Source organism: Dysidea avara, chromosome 8 (assembly GCF_963678975.1).
Source record: "Dysidea avara chromosome 8, odDysAvar1.4, whole genome shotgun sequence".
Classification (NCBI taxonomy): domain Eukaryota; kingdom Metazoa; phylum Porifera; class Demospongiae; order Dictyoceratida; family Dysideidae; genus Dysidea; species Dysidea avara.
Genome location: NC_089279.1, coordinates 31,571,193 through 31,593,650, shown reverse-complemented (window position 1 = coordinate 31,593,650; position 22,458 = coordinate 31,571,193). Strand labels below are relative to the sequence as shown.

At 37.5% G+C, this 22,458-nt stretch overlaps 1 protein-coding gene across 1 annotated transcript; it reads left to right on the top strand.

Moving 5' to 3' along the window:
* Positions 1 to 19,957: 19,957 nt before the first annotated feature.
* LOC136263203 (bone morphogenetic protein 4-like) lies at positions 19,958 to 21,409 on the top strand. Its single transcript, XM_066057709.1, has 2 exons — positions 19,958 to 20,385; positions 20,495 to 21,409. The coding sequence occupies exons 1-2, from the start codon at positions 20,067 to 20,069 to the stop codon at positions 21,301 to 21,303; spliced, it is 1,128 nt and encodes a 375-aa protein (XP_065913781.1). The 5' UTR covers positions 19,958 to 20,066; the 3' UTR covers positions 21,304 to 21,409.
* Positions 21,410 to 22,458: the final 1,049 nt, after the last annotated feature.

The following is a 22,458-nucleotide window of genomic DNA, read 5'->3' as shown; positions in this document are numbered from 1 at the left end:
CATAATGTAATCTATTTACACCTCATTTGTTTGTCCTCTGCATGGTGTGCAACTGTTAACTGTAGCATGCCTCCTTTCTGTGAAGATATTATCTATCCATTCAATAAAGGACAAAGAATCCAATTCTTGATCATACAGTGTATTATTAAAACAGCCAAGCTGTATAGAAAGAGTGCTGCATTCAAAAGCCTGCATGAAAAAAATGTGAAATTAAAGGTGGTGGTCATGAAATGAAGTTAATGATAATGAATTTTAATAATAGTGTGCCCTTCAAAAGCTTGGGTGAAAAAACCATTATTAAAATTTGTTATCATTAAATCATTGCAGACATTTCATGGTTTCCACCTTTGATTTTGCAACTTCTTTCACCCAGAAGGCTGTACACTTTTATACAGCTTGCATGAATTTCACTTTTTTTTGCATTGTATTATGCTGTAGGATCATGCAATATTCAATAGTACACAGTCTTGTACACAATTATAAACTCTGTGATTTTTTTTGTTACATTCTTGTAGTGCATAGACATAGTATTATAAAACTAAACTGTGATTCATTTGACATACAAGTTTTCCAACTTTTGGCATGCCTTAGTCACCATTGCTTCTCAGCTTATATGTGCCCATTACAAAGAATAATGAATGATCCAAGATTTATTAAATCAATGTATCTGACTAGACAACCTACATGCTCCATGGCCACTTGTACTCATATCTGATGTACATGTGTCACTACTATAAATCATATAGAACCATTGGAGTGTAGGCTGGTATAGTGACCCACAAAAAAATTAACACCTCCATTTAATATTCTTTTGTGGGATCACTTTGCTATTTAGTAGCTGAATATGTACTCCTTACACCTGTAACTAATCCCTATATCACTGAAAAGTGATATCTGCACACAGTGAAAGTAATACTTTGTAATTTTATATGTATATACATACATAATTATGTAAAACATTAAGATATTATTTTGTTGTTCTTGTGGTTATGCTAAATCTACAAAAATTTAATTGCTATTTCAAAATGGTAAGGACCATTTCTTCATGTGCAGAAATACTTTTGCTACATAAAAGTTAGCATTTGTAAACCTCAGGTTACTATAAACTTTTAAGCTATTGCATGCTTACGATAAAGACTAACAATTATACATTTTTTGCAGTGTATTACTGGGAATGCTAAGTATGAATTAAAGTATGCCTTCTATCAGTCTAATTTTGCTATACAGGGAAAATGGTAAAACATCAGCTGAGTAGCAGTTTCATCATTAAGCAATTTTGATTTGATTTGCAAAGAAGAAAATAGCTAGAAAGATGATGGAGTGCTCAGTGTACCTGATTGTACTACTACTCACTATCAGTCATTTTACAGTTCACTCAGTTCCCAATAGACATATAGTAGCTATAGAGGAGCAACAACCAGTGAAGGTGACTAGAAGGAAAGTCAATTCAGGCTTAGAACACATTGATGACAGTCTTAAAATGGATGAATTTGCTTATGAAATAGCTAATGCTTCTCTTCCCAGCTACTTATAATCTAAACCAAAACAGCCAAGCTGTAAAAAAAAGAGTGCAGACCCCAGAAAGGCCAGGGTGAAAAAAGATGTGAAATTCAAGGTGGCGGCCAAGAAATGGCTGTGATGGTAGGTTAATGGCAAAATTTTTAATTACGACAATTCAGGTGAATTTGCATTGCATCCTCCACTAGGATTCGGCACCAAATTCACCTGAATTGTCGTAATTAAAATTTTTGCCATTAACCTACCATCACAGCCATTTCTTGGCCGCCACCTTGGATTTCACATCTTTTTTCACCCTGGCCTTTTTGGGGCCGCACTCTTTTTTTACAGCTTGGCTGTTTTGCTTTAGATATCACTTCTTTTTGTATTGCAAGCCACAAAGCCAAGCCATAAACTGGCTTTGGTGCTTCCTATTAACTTGTTCTTTTTTCTTTACTGCAGGAATTGTGGAACAAAAGAAGTAATTCTATGTATAGCTTTTTGTCTGATTTAATATTTGTATATTTAACACTGAATAAGGTGACTTTTTACATAATTGAACTGTAGCTGAAATTATCATTGTTTGTAACTGAACTCTTTTCAGGGTGACTTGTTTCAAGCTGCACTCTCTACATGGTGATTTGTTTCTAGAGCAGACTTCTACAGGGTGATTTGTTTGTAGCTGATTCTCTATAGGGTTACTAACTTGTTTCTAGCTGATATCACTACAGGGTGACTTGTTTCTAGCTGGTATCTCTACAGGGTGACTTGTTTCCAGCTGATATTTCTACAGGGTGATTTGTTTGTAGCTGATCTCTCTACAGGGTGACTTGTTTCTAGCTGAATTCTCTACTGGGTGACTTGCTCCTCCTATCTGATCTCTATACATGGTGATTTGTTTCCAGCACTTATACTGGGTGAAGCTGATCACTTGTATTTAGCTGATGTCTCTACAGGGTGACTTTTTTCTAGCTGAACTCTCTACAGGGTGATCTTGTTCATGGCTGAACTCTCTACAGAGTGATTTGTTTACAGATGAACTCTCTACAGGGTAGTTTGTTTGCAGCTGAAATCTCTACATGATGGTTTCTTTGTAGCTGAACTCTCTACAGGGTGATTTCTTCTAACTGATCTCTCTACAGGGTGAACTGTTCAGAGCTGAACTCTCTACAGGGTGACTTGTTTCTGTGATTTGTTTGTAGCTGAACTCTGTACAGGCTGATTTGTTTGCAGCTGGACTCTCTACATGATGGTTTCTTTGTAACTGAACTCTCTACATGTAGGTAACTTCTTCTAGCTGATCTCTCTACAGGGTGACTTGTTTCTAGCTGATCTGTCTACATGGTGACCTGTTTCTAGCAACTCTCTACAGGTGATTTGTTTGCAGCTGAACTCTCTACATGGTGGCTTTTTTTTGTAGCTGAACTCTCTACGGAGTGACTTACTTGTAGCTGAACATTGTATAAAGTAACTTGTTTGTAGCTGATCTCAATAGGTTAGCTAACTTGTGTATACAGATGAACTCTCTACTGGGTAGATTCTTTGTAGCTGAACTCTCTACTCAGTGACTTGTTTGTAGCTGAATTCCCTACAGAGTGACTTGTTGTAGCTGAACTCCCTACAAAATAACTTGCAGTGTATCAAGACACACGGTAGTGTGTCGTGCGGCCCAAGAAGCCGGCGTGCCACCCGTGAGTATTTTAACAGGAAGAAAGAAAACGCAATTTTCACACCTATGTAGCTCTGTGATCCCTTATCCAATTGGAACCAAATTTGCTAGAGAGGTGCCGGCCAGCAAGGGGAGTCTACACACCAAATTTGAAGAAAATCGCTCCAGCCATTTCCGAGATACGAGCAAACAAAATTTCGTTTTAATTTCTTCGTTTTTTTCTTCTTCTACTTCTTCTTCATTTCGCAAAATCCGCCATAAAACACGAATGCGTGCTCGGATAGGGCTGAAATTTGGCACACTTAAAGGGCGCATTAAGGCGGATCTCTGTACCAACTTTGGTAGGAATCCGGTGAACATTCACGGAGTTATAACCGATTATTTGCGTAAAATAAGGTCGAAGGTCTGTCACGCCTACAGGGTAAACTCCTTTGAGGAATCAGTTGAAAATTGCTATGTAGATGGAGCAACCGTCGTAGGAGTGCCTTTTTGTGGTTTGAAAGGGATCGGGATAAAGACCACGGAGATATGACACAAAACCCGACCTGTGTCAAAATTACGCGATCGATTTTTATGAATAAACATACTATTAGTTTTCGTGTCTATCAGGCAAACCGCTTAGACAAATGAGCTGAAAATCAGTGTGTAACTGGAATAATCATCATAGAAAGTCCTTGCAGTAGTACAGAAGAATCGGATTACAAACCACTGAGTTATGATTCGAAACGCAACTACGTGTAGCAAATGCGAGATCGAGATACTCTAATAGAACAGTCACCCTAATAAAGCATTCAGCTGCATTTATAATTTACTCAATTATATTACATTGCATAGGGAATTCAGCTACAAACAAGTCACCCTGTAGTCAGATCAGCCAGAAGAAGGTACCTAATAGAGAGTTCAGCTACAAAGAAACCATTATGTAGAGAGTTCAGCTCAAACAAATTGCCCTGTAGAGAGATCAGCTAGAAGAAGTTACCTTGTAGAGAGTTCAGTTACAAAGAATAACCTGTAGAGAGTTCAGCTAGGAACAAGTCACCCTGTTCAGAGATCAGCTAGAAACAAGTCACCCTGTACAGAGATCAGCTACAAACAAATCACCCTATAGAAAGATCAGCTAGAAGAAGTTACCTTGTAGAGAGTTCAGCTACAAACAAATCACCCTGTAGAGAGTTCAGCTAAAAACAAGTCACCATGTAGAGAGATCAGCTAGAAACAAGTCACCCTGTAGAGAGTTCAGCTAGAAGTTACATTGTAGATAGTATCATTATTATTATTATTAATATAGTTCAGCTACAAAGAAACTACCATGTAGAGAGTTCAGCTGCAAACAAATCGCCCTGTAGAAAATTCAGCTACAAACAAACCACCCTGTAGAGAGTTCAGCTACAAACAAGTCACCCTGTAGAGAGATCAGCTAGAAACAAGTCATCCGGTAGAGAGATCAGCTAGAAGGATAACCTTGTAGAGAGGTCAGCTACAAAGAAATCACCCTGCTTCATCTTTTCTTCTTCCTGTGGTAAAGAAAAAATGATAGGTTAAAAAAAGCCCTAAAGTCGTCCATAGGCCGGCTTTGGGGTATACAAATACAAAAAGAAGTGAAATCTAATCCAAAACAGCCAAGTTGTAAAAACAGTGCGGCCTCAGACAGGCTATGGTGAAAAAAGATGTGAAATCCAAGGTGGCGGCCAGGAAATGGCTGTGATGGTAGGTTAATGGTAAAAATTTTAATAATGACAATTCAGGTGAATTTTGTGCCAAGACCAAGCGGCACCAAATTCACCTGAATTGTCGTTATTAAAATATTTACATAAAACACGAATGCGTACTCGAATAGGGCTGAAATTTGGCACACTTGAAGGGCTCATTAAGGCGGATCTCAGTACCAACGTTGGTAGGAATCTGATGAACATACACGGAGTTATGACCGGTTATGTGCGTAAAATAAGGTCAAAGGTCTGTCACGCCTACAGGGTAAACCCCTTGGAGGAATGAGTTGAAAATTTATATGTAGATGGAGTAACCATCGTAGGAGTGCCTTTTTGTGGTTTGAAAGGAATTGACATAAAGACCATGGAGATATGACACAAAACCCAACCTGTGTCAAAATTACGCGATCGATTTTTATGAATTAAAAGACTATTAGTTTTCACATCTACCAGGCAAACCGCTTAGAGCAATGAGCTAAAAATCAGTGTGTAGCTGGAATAATCATCATAGAAAGTTCTTGCAGTAGTACAGAAGAATCGGATTACAAACCACTGAGTTATGATTCGAAAGGCAACTACGTGTAGCAAATGCGAGATCGAGATACTCTAATAGAACAGTCACCCTAATAGAGCATTCAGCTACGTTTATAATTTACTCCATTACAGAATTATATTACATTGCAGGACATTCTGTACGGAATTCAGCTACAAACAGTTAATCTGATAGACAATTCAGCTACATGCAAGTCACCCTGTAGAGAGTTCATCTAGAAACAAGTCACCCTAGAAGAAGTCACCTTGTAGAGAGTTCAGCTACAAAGAAACCATCATGTAGAGAGTTCAGCTGCAAACCAATCACAACTCAGCTACAAACAAATATGCCCTGTAAAAAGATCAGCTAGAAGAAGTTACCTTGTAGAGAGTTCAGCTACAAAGAAATCACCATGTAGAGAGTTCAGCTATTATTATTATTATTATTTATTAATTGGTACAAGGAAGACAAAGTCTTATAAAAACCAATCTCAATACATCTAAATAAAATCAAACCGGCGGTCATATAAAAATACATCTACTTTAGTCTTAAAGATCAGTACATTAGGTGCAGATACAATTTCGTGGGGTAAGGTGTTCCAATCATTGACGATTCTCTGTGAAAAACTATGACCTCTAATAGCAGTGTTAAAGCGATTTTTGTAAAGTTTGAGTCCATTTGATCGGGTGGGGTTGGTATTAACAGTAAAAAAATAGTCTTTGTCCACAGATACTAAATTGTTCAGGATTTTGTAAGTCATAATCAGATCCATTCTGGTTCGACGGTAAAGTAAGCTGGGTAGATTAAGTTCTTGGAGTCCTTCAGAGTATGTCAAATTATAGAAGGAGGGTATAAGTTTTGTGGCTCTTCTTTGAACTGCTTCTAATTTACGAATGTTTTTCATAAGATGAGGGTTCCAGACAGTTGACGCATAGTCCAAAATTGGGCGAACAAGAGTAACGTATAATAATCTTATTGTGTTGGCATCCCTGGAGGCAAAGGTACGTTTAATAATTCCCAATACCCTGTTAGCTTTCATTACAATTTGATTAACATGAGATGTAAACTTCAAATCTTTATCAAATACTACACCCAGATCTTTTTCCTCCACAACCATGGAGATCATATTTGCTTCATTTTCGGATGAGAAATAATACTCTGTGTTTGATGAATGTCCAATTGTGCTGTAGTGACATTTAGGAAGGTTAAGGAAGGATAGCCATGTGTCACACCATTGCAAAGTGGCATCAATGTCTTCTTGCAGAATGGAGGAATCTTCAGATGAGCAGATGGGGCGATAAAGTTTTGTGTCGTCAGCAAAGATACCCAAATAGCTCTGTATACAGTCTTTCCTGTATAACAAGTCCTTGGAGTGTTCAGTACTACCCAAGCACTGGAAGGAAGCTCTAATAACTCCAGTACATAAGAAGGGAGATCGCTCTAATGTTAGCAATTACCGTCCTATTAGTTTGACCTCGCCTATTTGTAGAATCTTGGAATCCATCATTAAAGACAACATACAAGATCATTTGATGACTAATAATGTGATACTTCCTCATCAGCATGGCTTTACTCCTGGAAGATCCTGTTCAACTCAACTGTTATTGGCCATGAACGATTGGACCAAAGCGCTTGACGATGGCCATTCTGTTGACATCTTGTATTTTGATTTTGCTAAGGCATTTGATTCCGTCCCACACAACCGTTTAATTTCCAAGTTGCAAGAGTGTGGCATATCTGGCAAGCTGCTAGCGTGGGTGAAGAATTTTCTTGTGGGAAGGAAGCAGAAAGTTGTACTGAACAGTCATGCATCAGATTGGTCAAGTGTCAGTAGTGGAGTGCCTCAAGGCTCTGTTTTGGGCCCTATTTTGTTTAATATATATGTCAGCGACATGCTCTTAATAGTTAATAGTCCCATTTTTCAATTTGCAGATGACGTGAAGATGTTCAGAACTATCAGGACTGTGGACGACTTTTGCCAACTTCAACAAGATATAAATTTGCTTTTTGCATGGTCTAAGAAATGGCGACTGAAGTTCAACATTAGTAAGTGTAATTGGTTACACTTAGGTATACCTCACGGATTTGGTGAATATGTAATTGATGGCACTACTATTACATCTTGTGATGTTGTAAGGGACTTGGGAATAATGATTGACAATCAGTTAAAGTTTCACGATCATACCACCACAGTTGCCAAGAAAGCTAACAGACTACTAGCAGTTATTCACAAGACATTTCAGAATTTTGACCATGCTACATTCATCAACTTGTATAAATCATATATCCGCCCAGTGTTAGAGTATGGTAACGTCATCTGGGGACCACAATACATTCTAGATCAAGAACAAATAGAGAAGATACAGAGAAGAGCCACTAAATTGGTCCAGGATCTTCAAAACTGCACATATAATGATCGCCTCACTGCTCTAAACTTGCCATCACTTAAATACCGCAGACTGCGTGGAGATATGATAATGTTCTATCAGCTATTACACAGCCATTTCAGTCTAGATACATCAGATTTGTTTACTACTGCAACTTCATCAACAACTAGGGGTCACAATTACAAGTTATTTAAACCTCAAGCAACATCAAGAGTGAGATCTACTTTTTTCACTGTACGAGCCATTAATGACTGGAACAGTTTACCCAATCACATAGTTAATGCTCCCACACTTAATGATTTTAAAAATTTTCTTGACAGTGGCTGGTCTACTTTATTGTATGATTATTAATTAGTTAACTATTATTGTATATAATTTTGCTATGTAGTTGCAAATTTGTTAAATTCTTTTTGTACAGATCAGGCTTTACAGGCTCCTTGAGCCTTCTTTACCTGTAATACTAATACTAATACTAATACTAATACAGTCAGGTAGGTCGTTGACATATATAATAAATAAGATGGGACCAAGCACACTACCCTGCGGGACACCACTAGTGACAGTAGACCACTCAGAGAGTGCTCCACGAACAACTACTCGTTGCTTCCTGTTTGATAAAAAAGCTTTAATCCAATGAAGTATCGAGCCATTAACACCATATGCTAAATAAAAATCACGTGACGCCACGCTTGGCTAGGGTCTTTCTCTCTCCGTAAAAAAAGAGTCTGAGACCCGGGATTTGCGTTACTAGTGATTTTCTGAATTATCTAACATCACACAGTAGAATCTACTCGTTGAAGACAGTTGGATTTAAGGATATCACCAACGGGAAGCACTATTTGGAATGCCCAAGACGAAGGGCAACGGCGCGAAGGCCAGAGAGAAGAACAAGAAGGCCCCGGGTAAGCCCTACGAGGTTCCTACACCAAGGCCTTCCGTCTCTCAGAAGGACGCTGATCAGGATGAGTTATATACATGTGATAAGTGCAAGGGTTCTAGTGAGTATGTTCTACAGTGTGGATGTTGTTGTTCGTGGTTCTGCAATGTATGTTGTGATATCCCTGAGGATCTCTTTAATGGTATCTCTGGTATCAAGAGCCTCCACTGGTTTTGTACTGGTTGTGATGGCTCTGTAATGGGTATTATTAGTAAGCCCACTGGCAGTGGCTCCATTGGCGAGGTTATTGATTCTGCCATTCATAAATCACTGGACAAAGCCATGGGCCAGTTTATCGAAGTCCTAACAGAGAAAACAAAACAATTTCAACAAGCTATTCAGACGTCTATACCTACTGTGGAAGCTATGGGTGCTTCTGATGTTCTATCCGGCTCAGCTCCGGCTCCGATTCCAGCTCACCGAAGTGTTGTTGCAGCAGTTGATGAGTATGTGGACAGGGAAAGGCGCAAAAAGGATCTCATTATCCATAATCTCCCCCCTGAGCCTTCAGATTGTCCTGATACTCAACGCTTAACTAATGATCTTCAACAAGTTTCCAGCTTGTTAACTTCTGAATTTGGAGTGCCTGAGAATGTTGCATCAAAGCCAACTAGGCTGGGGGCACCTAAAGCCAACAAGCCCCGCCTATTGAGAGTAGAAATTGGGGACCTAGCTGCTAAAAGAGAAATACTTAGAAATGCTACCAAGCTTCGTGCTAGCTCTAAGTGGAGTAATGTGTATGTTTCACCTGACTTAACACTAAAAGAACATGAGCAAAGCAAACAACTGCGTGAAGAGTTGAGAGCCAGGAAAGCATCAGGAGAAAAAGACTTGTACATTAAGTTTGGAAGGATAGTGCCACGTCCACCACGTTTAGTGGGTGGCACTCAAAAATGACTTCATGATAGTTCCTTCAATGCGTCAAGAAACCTAAAAGTACTCTATACTAATTGTGATCAATTATTAAATAAATTTGATGAGCTAAATTCAACTATTGATTTAGATAAACCTGATATCATACTGTTAGTTGAAGTCATACCTAAAGCATTAAAGGCCCCAATCCTATCTCCTAGACTTCAAATTCCCAACTACACTTCCTATACTAATTTTGATCCTGATGCACCTTTACAAAATAGCACTAGAGGAATAATCATTTATATTACTGATTCACTCAATTCTAAGGAGGTATCATTTACTACTGAATTTCAAGAGCAGTTGTGGGTTAAAATAGAGTTATTAAACTACAGCTATTTACTAATTGGTACTATTTATCGTTCACCATCTACTGATCCCAATGTTAGCATATCCAAATTGTGTTGTGTATTTAAGGAGGTTTTAGAGTCAAGACCACCATATTTATTGATAGCTGGTGACTTTAATTTGCCTGGCATTGATTGGAGTGATGATAATTTTTCTGGCAATTCGTATGAGCAGGAATTCTATAATACAGTACAAGAATGTGTTTTATTTCAGCATGTTAATGAGCCAACACGTTTCAGACCAGGTTCATCCCCCCATGTACTAGACCTAGTACTTACCAATGAAGAGAACATAGTGAAATCCATCAAATATTCTTCTGGGCTGGGGTTGAGTGATCATTTGTGTTTGAATATTTCTCTTTCATGTTTTCCAATAACTATCAACCAGTCCAGTGATGTACTATCTTACAATTTTAACAAAGGGGATTATATGAAGCTTAAAAGCTTCCTTAACGAAACTGCCTGGTTGACGGAATTACAGGATCTAAATGTATGCCAGTCTTGGAATTTTTTTATGCAACGTTTTAAGTCTGCTATGGAATGCTCTATCCCAAGGTACCATAAGCCCCAATGTAGAAAATTACCATATACTAATCATAAAGTAATTGATCTTAAACATAAGAAGGAAACATTATGGAAAAGGTTCCGTAGAACTGGCAATCATTTGGATCATCTTAGGTTTACTGAAGTAAGAAATTCGCTTAGACGCCTTACACGTGACTTGAGATCTAAGTTCGAGATGAGAATTGCTAAGGAAGTGAAGACCAACCCTAAAGCTTTTTGGCGATATGTAAATTCTAAGGTCAGAGTTAAACCCTCCATTCCTACCCTGGTTAATGAGTCACTTAATGATACTGAAGCAACAACTGATGAAGGTAAAGCGGAAATGTTGAACAAGTTTTTTACCAGAGAATCCATGGATAACATCCCTGAGTTTCAAGACCATGACTTTGTAACTAGTCTCGATGGCATATCAATTGATGTAGGCATTGTAAAAGAAAAGTTGTGTGATTTAAATTCTAGCAAAGCTACTGGACCTGATGAGCTCCCCCCCAGAGTGTTGAAGGAAGCTGCTGCTGAAATAAGCATACCTCTGTCTATAATTTTTAAGACGTCATTAAGCGAGGGTAGACTACCCCCAGACTGGAAAGTAGCAACTATTTATCCCAATTTTCAAGAAAGGAAACAAATCTTCACCCTGTAATTACCGTCCTGTAAGTTTAACATCTGTTGTTTCCAAAGTTTTCGAATCTATTATTCGTGAGGGAATGTTAGAGCATTTGTTTAACAACAATTTGATGTCACCATGTCAACACGGATTCCTCCCTCGCAAGTCTTGTATGACACAGTTACTGTGTGCACTTGATGATTGGACAGAGACTTTGGACAGTGGTAATTCAGTAGATGTTTTGTACCTTGACTTTAAGAAGGCTTTTGACTCTGTTCCTCATGAAAGGTTACTCAAAAAGATTTATGCATATGGTTTTAGAGGTGATCTGTTTAATTGGATACAAGACTTTTTGAAAGGACGCAGACAAAGAGTTTCTGTGAATGGTTCAATGTCTGGTTGGAGTGATGTAATAAGTGGAATACCTCAAGGATCAGTCTTGGGTCCTCTCTTCTTTGCAATTTTCATCAATGATCTGCCATCATTATTAAGGAATAAAGTTCTTTTATTTGCAGATGACACAAAAATATATTCCAGCATTAGTCGTGCTAACCCAATATCCTCCCTGCAAGATGATATTAATGCTTGCATTGAATGGTCAGTAATGTGGCAGTTGCCTTTCAACATTTCTAAATGTAAAATACTACATATAGGTCAGTTTAATCCAAGATATTGTTATAAGATGGATGGGATGGACATTATTAAGGTAAATGAGGAAAAGGATTTGGGGGTGTTGATTGATTGCAATCTCAAGTTTCATAGTCAGTGTTCGGCAGTGGTTAATAAGGCTAATAGACTTCTTGGCCTTATTAAACAGACCTTTTCGGATGTTTCTGTAGATTCATTTACATGTTTATACAAATCAATAGTACGTCCTATTTTAGAATATGGTAACTTGGTTTGGGGACCTTACTATAAAATAGACATCCAAAAATTAGAAAAAATCCAACGGAAAGCAACTAGAATGATCAAATCTATAAGAAATCTTGACTACGAGGAACGATTGAAAGTACTTAACTTGCCATCATTACATTATAGACGTTATAGAGGTGACATGATTGCTGTCTACAATATGCTACATGATAAGTATGATATAGACCATTCTGATTTTTTTACTTTTTCACCCATTACCCATACCAGAGGTCATACATTTAAGCTATTTAAATATTTTTCAAGAACAGATGCCAGGAAATATTTTTTTACAAGAAGAGTTGTTGAACCATGGAATAATTTACCCCAAGAAGTAGCATGTGCAGCATCAGTTGATGATTTTAAGAAATTGATTGACCAATATTCATCTAACACTATGTATAAATGTATGTAATTAGTCTACTTGTACTTTTTTTACCTGTTGATCAGGTGTAACAGGCTGTTTAGCCTTATAAATTACCTGTAATAAATAATAATAATAATAATAATAATGCTTCTAACTTAGTCAGCAAATGTCTGTGGGGAACCTTATCAAAAGCTATGAACAGATCACCCTGTTGAGAGTTCAGTTAGGAACAAGTCATCCTGTAGAGAGATAAGCTAGAAGTATCACCTTGTAGAAAGTTCAGCTACAAACAAATCATCTGTAGATAGTTCAGCTACAAACAAATCACCCTGCAGAGAGATCAGCTAGAAGAAGTCACCTTGTAGAGAGTTCAGCTATAAAGAAACCACCATGTAGAAAGTTCAGCTACAAACAAATCATCTGTAGAGAGTTCAGCTACAAACAAATCACCCTGCAGAGAGATCAGCTAGAAGAAGTCACCTTGTAGAGAGTTCAGCTATAAAGAAACCACCATGTAGAAAGTTCAGCTACAAACAAATCATCTGTAGAGAGTTCAGCTACAAACAAATCACCCTGCAGAGAGATCAGCTAGAAGAAGTCACCTTGTAGAGAATTCAGCTATAAAGAAACCACCATGTAGAAAGTTCAGCTGCAAACAAATCTCCTGTAGAGAGTTCAGCTAGAAACAAGTCACCCTGTAGAGAGATCAGCTAGAAACAAGTCATCCTGTAGAGAGTTCAGCTAGAAGAAGTCATATTGTAGAGAGTTCAGCTACAAAGAAACTACCATGTAGAGAGTTCAGCTGCAAACAAATTACCTGTAGAGAACTCAGCTACGAACAAATCGCCCTGTAGAAAGATCAGCTAGAAGAAGTTACTATGTAGGGAGTTCAGCTACGAACAGATCACCCTGTAGAGAGTTCAGTTACAGTACAAACAAATCACCCTGTAGAGAGTTCAGTTACAAAGAAACCACCATGTAGAGAGTTCAGCTGCAAAAAAATCAATCACTCTGTAGAGAGTTCAGCTAGAAGAAGTCACCTTGTAGAGAGTTCAGCTGCAAATAAATCACCCTGTAGAGAATTCAGCTACAAACAAATCACCCTGTAGAAAGATCAGCTAGAAGAAGTTACCTTGTAGAGAGTTCAGCTACAAAGAAACCACCATGTAGAGTGTTCAGCTGCAAACAAATCACCTGTAGAGAGTTCAGCTAGAAACAAGTCACCTTGTAGAGAGATCAGCTAGAAACAAGTCACCCTGTAGAGAGTTCAGCTAGAAGAAGTCACATTGTAGAGAGTTCAGCTACAAAGAAACTACCATGTAGAGAGTTCAGCTGCAAACAAACACCCTGTAGAGAACTCAGCTACAAACAAATCGCCCTGTATAGATACAGTAGATCAGCTAGAAGAAGTTACCTTGTAGGGAGTTCAGCTACAAACAAACCACCCTGTAGATAGTTCAGCTATATACAAAGAAATCATCATGTAGAAAGTTCAGCTGCAAACAAATCATCCTGTAGAGAGTTCAGCTATGAAAATATCACCCTGTAGAGAGTTCAGCTAGAAGAAGTCACCTATTAGAGAGTTCAGCTACAAAGCAACCACTCTGTAGAGAGTTCAGCTAGAAGAAGTCACCTTGTAGAGAGTTCAGCTACAAAGAAACCACCATGTAGAGAGTTCAGCTGCAAACAAATCACCCTGTAGAGAATTCAACTACAAACAGATAACCCTGCAGAGAGTTCAGCTAGAGTCAAGTCACCCTGTAGAGAGAATCCTGTAAAGAGTTCATCTACGTACAAGCAGATCATCCTGTAGAGATTTCAGCTACATTTCAAGTCACCCAGTAGAGAGATCAGCTGCAAATTATCCTGTGGGGATTAATTGACATGTAATAAATATATGCTCTCTTTTTATATTATGAACTCTTGATATATGCATTATACATATAATTTGTACATTTACTGATAAAATCAGAATGAGTTAAAGTGTTTATAAAATCTGCTTCATCTTTTTCTTTTTCCTGTGGTAAAGAAAAATATATAGGTTAAAAAGCCCCAAAGCTGGCCACAGGCCAGCTTTGGGGTATACAAATACAAAAAGAAGTGAAATCTAATCAAAAACAGCCAAGCTGTAAAAAAAGGAGTGCGGCCCTTTAAAAGGCTATGGTGAAAAAAGATGTGAAATCCAAGGTGGCGGCCAAGAAATGGCTTTGATGGTAGGTTAATGGTAAAAATTTTAATAACGACAATTCAGGTGAATTTTGTGCCAATTGACCAAGCGGCACCAAATTCACCTGAATTGTTGTTATTAAAAATTTTATCATTAACCTACCATCACAGCCATTTCTTGGCCGCCACCTTGGATTTCACATCTTTTTTCACCATAGCCTTTTAAAGGGCCGCACTCCTTTTTTTACAGCTTGGCTGTTTTTGATTAGATATAATTTTACAATAGAGTAAATTTAAAATGTATAGCTGAATGCTCTATTAGGGTGACTGTTCTATTAGAGTATCTCGATCTCGCATTTGCTACACGTAGTTGGCTTTTGAGTCATAACTCAGTGGTTTGTAATCTGATTCTTCTGTACTAATGCAAGGACTTTCTACGATATTTATTCCAGCTGCACACCGATTTATAGCTCATTGCTCTAAGCGGTTTGCCTGGTAGGCGTAAAAACTAATAGTTTTTTATTCATAAAAATCGATCGCGTAATTGTGACACAGGTTGGGTTTTGTGTCATATCTCGATGGCCTTTAGCTTGATTCTTTTCAAACCAAGGCACTCCTACGATAGTTACTCCATCTACATAGCAATTTTCAGCTCATTCCTTTAAGTGGTTTACCCTGTGGGCGTGACAGACCTTCGACTTTATTTTACGCTAATAATCGGTAATAACTCCGTGAATGTTCATCGGATTCCTACCAAACGTGGTATTGAGATTCGCCTTAATGAGCCCTTTAGTTGTGCGAAATTTCAGCCCGATTGGAGAACGCATTCGTGTTTTATTGCGGATTTTGCAAAGTGTGCGAAAAGAAGTAGAAGAAAAAAACGAAGAAAAATACCCCAAACTTTGGCCGCTCGTATCTCGGAAATGGCTGGAGCGATTTTCTTCAAATTTGAAATGTAGCAAATTTGGTTTCAATCGGATAAGGGATCACAGAGCTACAAAGGAGTGAAAATCGCGTTTTGTTTCTTCCTGTTAATATACTCAAGGTGTGGCGCGCCGGCTTCTTGGGCCGCACGACACACTACCGTGTGTCTTGTTAATAAAGGATCTGTACATCAACTTTACCTTTCCTGGTGGAAATACTCTTCTTTTAGAAAATCATCACATTTGTGCAGCAAACACAATAAGATCATATGGGAAGCAAGCAAAGAGTGAGTTAAGTACAGGGAGTATACCAAAATGCACAGGGGTCAGTCATGGCTGCATGATGAAATTTAATACCGTATAGCCAGAAAGTTTGGTGGGAGGAAACTTTGACAAAATTCCTGCAATTGGATTTTGATGCAAAAACAAATTTGTCAGTATCTAACATTACCACTACCATGCATGGTTCATAATAGAGATCACCTATGTTGTTTTCCAAAATCCTAATAGGACACTCTACTAAACATTACCTTAGAAAACTTTCTAACCTCAAGAGAAGCCTTAGAAGTTAATTTGGAATACGTTTAGGCCTACTAGAAAGATGAAGTCAAAAGGACTTGATAAAAGTAAGAACTGAAATTTGCCATTTTGAGTTTTTTTTCCACAGGGCTAGGAGCAAAATGTGAATACTTTTTGGGGGTATTAAAAACTACATAACTTTCCTTCCTATGTCTTTTTTCACGTCCACAACCTATTTTTAAATACATATTGCAATGTTAACATCCACTTTCAAGCAAATTTGTTTCTTTTAGGTTCTATCTTCTGACTTGTTTTCTGCAAGGGTAACTAATGGTTGATAAGTATCCAATTCATTTACATTAACATATTCATTTGGAAACCTTATCATTACCTGCATTTAATTAACCTCAGTATATTAAGTTCATACCAGAGCAACAATGTTGTTGTGTACCACTGGGTACTTGACTTATTGTGATCATCTAACGGAAGCCATACTACTGCTACCCACAACATGCTACAGGGTATATGTTGCCTATATGTTGGTTTGGTGAAACATCGCTCACTTGCCAAATTCACCATACTTCCCAACTATACAGAATACACTAGTACCAAGAATTAATAATAGTGGTAGGAAGAGTGTCCAACCCTGTATGGTCTGTCAAAAATGAGTGTGTAGAGTGTAATTGCATTCATAGGAAGTCAAAGGGTTTCTATGGACTTTTGAGAGAAAGGAATTGGGTAGGATTCTGTCACAACTAAAATGGTTTCTGTGAAATGAATGCAATTACAATCTACGTGCTCATTTTACACAGACCATATTCAGTGTTGGATACTCTTCCTACCACTATTATTAACTCTTGCTAGTACTAGTCTTTAAATAGAATGAAGTACTGTATACATAAGTGAATAATCTAAATTCATTTTTTCTACAGGTGTATTATAAATTAAACATTGACAAGGCCATTATTACTAAAGAGGAAACAATTCATGTTGAACTGCGTCTACTACAAAAGATGTCAATGCCAGGAGACTACAATGAGGTCAATATTAATTACCTGCTCGATGACAACAACATTGACTCACCTGAGTCACCTCTAAAGCTCGCTTTCAAACACACTGACTCTAGTCTAGGGTGGAAAACTTTTATGTCACTCCAATAGTTGAGAGCTGGAAACAAGGATGGGTTAACTATCACTTGAAAGTTACACTGACTAAAGGAGAACAACAAATATCATGTGAAGGTGTTTACTCTTCTGGGGAACAAGAAGATATCATGAACACTAAGCCTTTGTTAGTTGTGTTCACTTGTGATAACACCAACAAATTCTTGAGTGAAGTAATGAAACACAAAAGGATATCAGATATAAAGCACAAGAAAGAGAAATGTCAAACCACTACTCCAGTTCAGACTTCAAATGTGGCATGTCATCCGGCTTCAAAAGATGGAGGTGAGTAAAAGTGCCATAGCTTCAGGAGATGTCTATATGATTTCCCCAACTTTTTTGATGTTGGAGTGTGTGTGGGTCACTGCCCAAGACTACCAATAGAATCATTAACTGATTATGCAAGTATTCTTTCCCTTCACTACTACCAGACCAGAGGCCATGAAGGGGCACCAAAGAGGTGTTGTGCACCAACTAATTTTAAAGCCGGTAATCACAGTAATCACAATGGTGTTTCATGATGAATCGACTAATGAAACCATCTACAAAAGAATTCCAGTTAAAGCTACCTTGTGCGGCTGCATCTGATGTCTTGCACAGAACAACATGTTGCATATAACATACAGTAATATTTTGGCAAGGAAACTATCATGCTTCAGTGCATGTATTGGGGTACTTAGAGATAATGAGTTATTCTCTAGAATTCCTATAGATATAATTACGTGAAAATAACAAGGAGAAAACATCCTGACCACCTGGTAGACTCCCGTAAGCATTCGAGCGTAAATCGGATGGCTGCAGGTTCAAGGCTACCTAGGTCTGGCCAGTCATGGATTTTCTAACTTTTCAAATGCACCTTATGTAGCTAAAGTCTTTGAGCAGGCTGTAGGACCAGGTGTCCTACAGACCTTCAGCACTTGTGCTGTAAAGCATTAATAAATACTGAAATGAAATTAAATAAATAAATGTATAGAGTTCACTATTACAGGAATGTGAAGTAGTTGTGCTGAAAGCATATAGTTAATGTAGTACTTACATATATTTGTTGTTATATGTTTACATACTTGCAATATGTTTACATACTTGCAGCTACAGTGTCTCACATGAATAACAAATGATTCAAAATCTGCTTCACTTAACACCTCTGGCTTCAACATGTACCCTCCACACTTATCAGAGGGTGTCATCACAATTGGCAATTATGGACCCAATTTGGATATGTAGGTTGTTCATGGAGTTGATCCTCCTTAGCTGATCATATGTGTACATACCTAATGTGTACATATCTTAGTACCCCCAGTAACCCAGTATGAGTGGTTCTTACATAGCTACACCTCTATATAGCCATTTGTGTAACTTGATAACTTTACAAGATCATGTCCTAGTAAAATGAGTTAATTGCAGATATTCAGTGGAAAATTCAGTTGTTATACTATTCATTGTGCACTACCATTATATTATTATATATATGCTTAAACTGTCTACCTTTAGAGTGGTTTAGCATAACAGTTATGTGTACAGGTACAGTCTCTCATCATGTCAAGCATATGATAATAATTTTATTATTATTCCAATTGGGCATTGGTGGTGTTATATACGATGGTTATACCTGTACAAGAAGCGAATTGGTTGGTTATAACATTCAAACACAAATTGAATGGAGAGAGATTCCTGGAACTAAGCTGTGTGTGTAGGTATCCCATTATAAGCACTTGCCAACATCACAAATTTCCTGGGGATTAAGTCACTGCCTGATCTGGGATTTTTTTGCTGCATTCAACACTGTTTTAAAATTCCTGCTTTCAGCCTTCTTGTCCACAACGAGCCTTTTATTTTTCCTGGCACCCAGCATCCCTATAGTGATATAGTAATTATTAATAGATATTCAGTATGGGATATACATAATAACTAATGGACTACGTATATTAATATGGAATGGAGAAAAGCTTCAAGCATAATTTGATCCACAGGCCCTGGATTCAAACCAAGTGATACACTCATTGGTTAATACTATCAGAGGGATTGGCAATAAAAGGTACACACACACAAAGTATAACATGTATGTATATTTATAGAGGCTAACTGATTCAGTGAAGTGTCATCACAATTGAGAAAAAGTACTTGCGTTGTTGTATTATTAATTCAAGAGAACTGTAGCAAACATGCCTAGTTACAGAAAGAAAAATCTATAACTATACTCAAAGAAAATTCCAGTGATTCTTGAATACATATATTGCAGGTACCCACATTATTATCCCATATTCAGCTGGGGGGGGGGGGTAACCATCACTACCAGATACGTACAACTTTATCCTTACTATTGTGGGTAGATCCATACAGTGCATGAAATTTCCATGAAAATAACCATGAAAATATCTATGGTTTACCCCATGAATTTTAACGTTTCATGGGTACTGCACCCATGAAATCTCTGCTATGCCATGAACACTACCAGAGAAGTATGCCATGAAATGTCTATGATTTTTCCATGAAATGTTAAATCTCCCCTGTGAAATGTACCATGAAAGTTGATTCATGTTATACCATGGGTTGTTTCATGCATGGGCCATGAAATACGTCTATTGATCAGATTATCATTGGCATTGCAGAGATTTCATGGGTGCAGTACCCATGAAACGTTAAAATTCATGGGGTAAACCATAGATGTTTTCATGGTTATTTTCATGGAAATTTAATGCACTGTGTGCATCTACCCACAATAGTAAGGATAAAATTACATGAGTTACCAGGTCATGTTACAGTCAAAGTAGTATAAAAAGAGCTGAGCTTGATAAGTTTTATCAATCATTTGGTTTTACAAGGAAGAAAAAGAAGGATTAAAATAGTTGTTAACAAAGAAAATGACATTCTCAGTGTGCCTGATTGTACTACTACTCACTATCAGTAATTTTACAGTTCATTCAGTTCCCATCAGACATATGGTAGAGGAGCAGCAACCAGTGCAGGTGACTAGACGAGAAGTGAATATAGACTCAGAGAACATTGCTGACAGTAATAAAGAGAACAAATTTGCTCATGAGCTAGCTAATGCATCTCTACCCAGCTACCTGAAGGATTTGTATGTCAACTTTAGCTTTCCTAGTGGATCAGCCCATACACTGAAAGATCAAAAGATGAATGCAGCAAACACAATAAGATCCTTTGAAAATCAAGCAACTGGTAAGTTGACTGTATTAAAGCTCAAACTTAAATGTATGAAGAACTAATCATAATAATATAATTATATAATATTTGGAATATTACTTAATATAAGTATGTTTTTCTACAGATGCTAGCTGTGGACATTATAAATTTAATATTGACAAGGCCAGCATTGATGAAGAGGAAATAAACTATGCTGAACTACGTCTACTACAGAAGATCTCAATGCCAGGAGACTACCATGAGGTCAATATTTATTACCTGTTCAATGACAACACTGACTCACCTCTAAAGCTCACCTTCAAACACACTGACTCTAGTCCCGGATGGAAAACATTTGATGTCACTCCAATAGTTGAGAGCTGGAAACAAGGATGGATTAACTATGGCTTGAAAGTTACACTGACTAAAGGAGAACAACAATTATCATGTGAAGGTGTTTACTCTTCTGGGGAACAAGAAGACATTCTAAACACTGAACCTTTGTTAGTCGTGTTCACTCATGATAACACCAACAAATTCTTGAGTGAAGTATTAAAAGACAAAAAAATATCAGATATAAAACACAAGAAAGCAAGACGTGAAAGTAACAGTACTAGTTCTATTCAGACATCACATGTGTCATGTCATCTTCAAAAGATGGAGGTTAGCAACACTGCCATAAGTGCAGATAATATCCATCTGATGATCCCCAAGTTGTTTGATGTTGGAGTGTGTGTGGGTCACTGTCCAAGACTACCAGTAGAATCATTAACTGATTATGCAAGCATTCTTTCCCTCCACTACTACCAGACCAGAGGCCATGAAGGAGCACCAAAGAGGTGTTGTGTTCCAACTAATTTTGAGGAAATACCAATGGTGTTCTACAATGAGCTGAACCAGGAGAGCATCTTTAAAACTGTTCCTGTCAAAGCTACTTCATGTGGTTGTGTATAACGTCTAATATCAACAAATCGCTTTGAAGAGACAATGAATTTTTAACTTTTTATTACATCTCTCTGTTGTAGTATTAAATTTTACAATAAAGTTTTAATCAGTTGTACTTAGCTACTACATATATGATTAATGTAAACAATGAGTTGTACATGTTGTTATAAACTTGTTTACTTGTGAATAAACTTATTAAAAGATAATGTAGCATCAACTAGTATGTTACTTTGAAATTCTTGGAGAAGTTAAAATAGATGCATATCTCATTTATTATGAAACTTTATATCAACAAAGAAGACAGTATGTGAAGAAACAAAATCAATATTCCAATAGAGCATGTGACTGTTACATCTGAGTACTGCAAGCTTTGATGCCTCCATATATGCAGCATTGCTAGGAAATATTTGTTTGTACTATATCCACACTGCCATGTCCGCAGCACCATGTATGCCACATGGTGAATTTGTGTATTGCCCATTAGCTAATAGCTATGGTACACTACAATTAACAACTGCAACAACAACTGAATAATGCTGCACAAAAAGTCAAACAAGCCACTAAGATCCACAGAAGAGCAATTTTTTTCTTAGCTTATTTGTGTATAGTAAATATTATTTCTAACTAGATTAAGAGGCTGAGTGCATTAGCTAGGAACTTAGAACTTGCCGTGATCTTCTTCATAGATGTACTGGTACTGTAGTAGTACAATTACAAAATCATGCCATACAACAAACATTATGCACTTATAGTACAGGTCAGGTGTATTCATTCTCTTTAATTTGTCTCTCTGCATGTGCTCCTTAACTTTAGGTAAATGTCATTAAGGATTAAGGTGAAATGAGAGGGAAAAGTGAGACTTAAAAATTCCACATGTATGCTGTAGCTCCTTGTATAAGTAAGACACAGGTAGATGCACAGCATGTGATTCACCTCTAAGTATACTTCATGGCCAGCACTTGATTGCCAAGTACAGATATAGTCTTGGAGCTTTAACATGTGTATTGCAAAGCTGCTTAAATGTAACATGTGCCACTATACAATTTTTGTGCATTAAACTTTGTGAATGTCTTGCAGTTACATGCATGTTCACTGTAAGGTTGGGCAGTACTGGCATTTACTACTTGCGATTCACTACCAGATACAGTGCATGAAATTGCCATG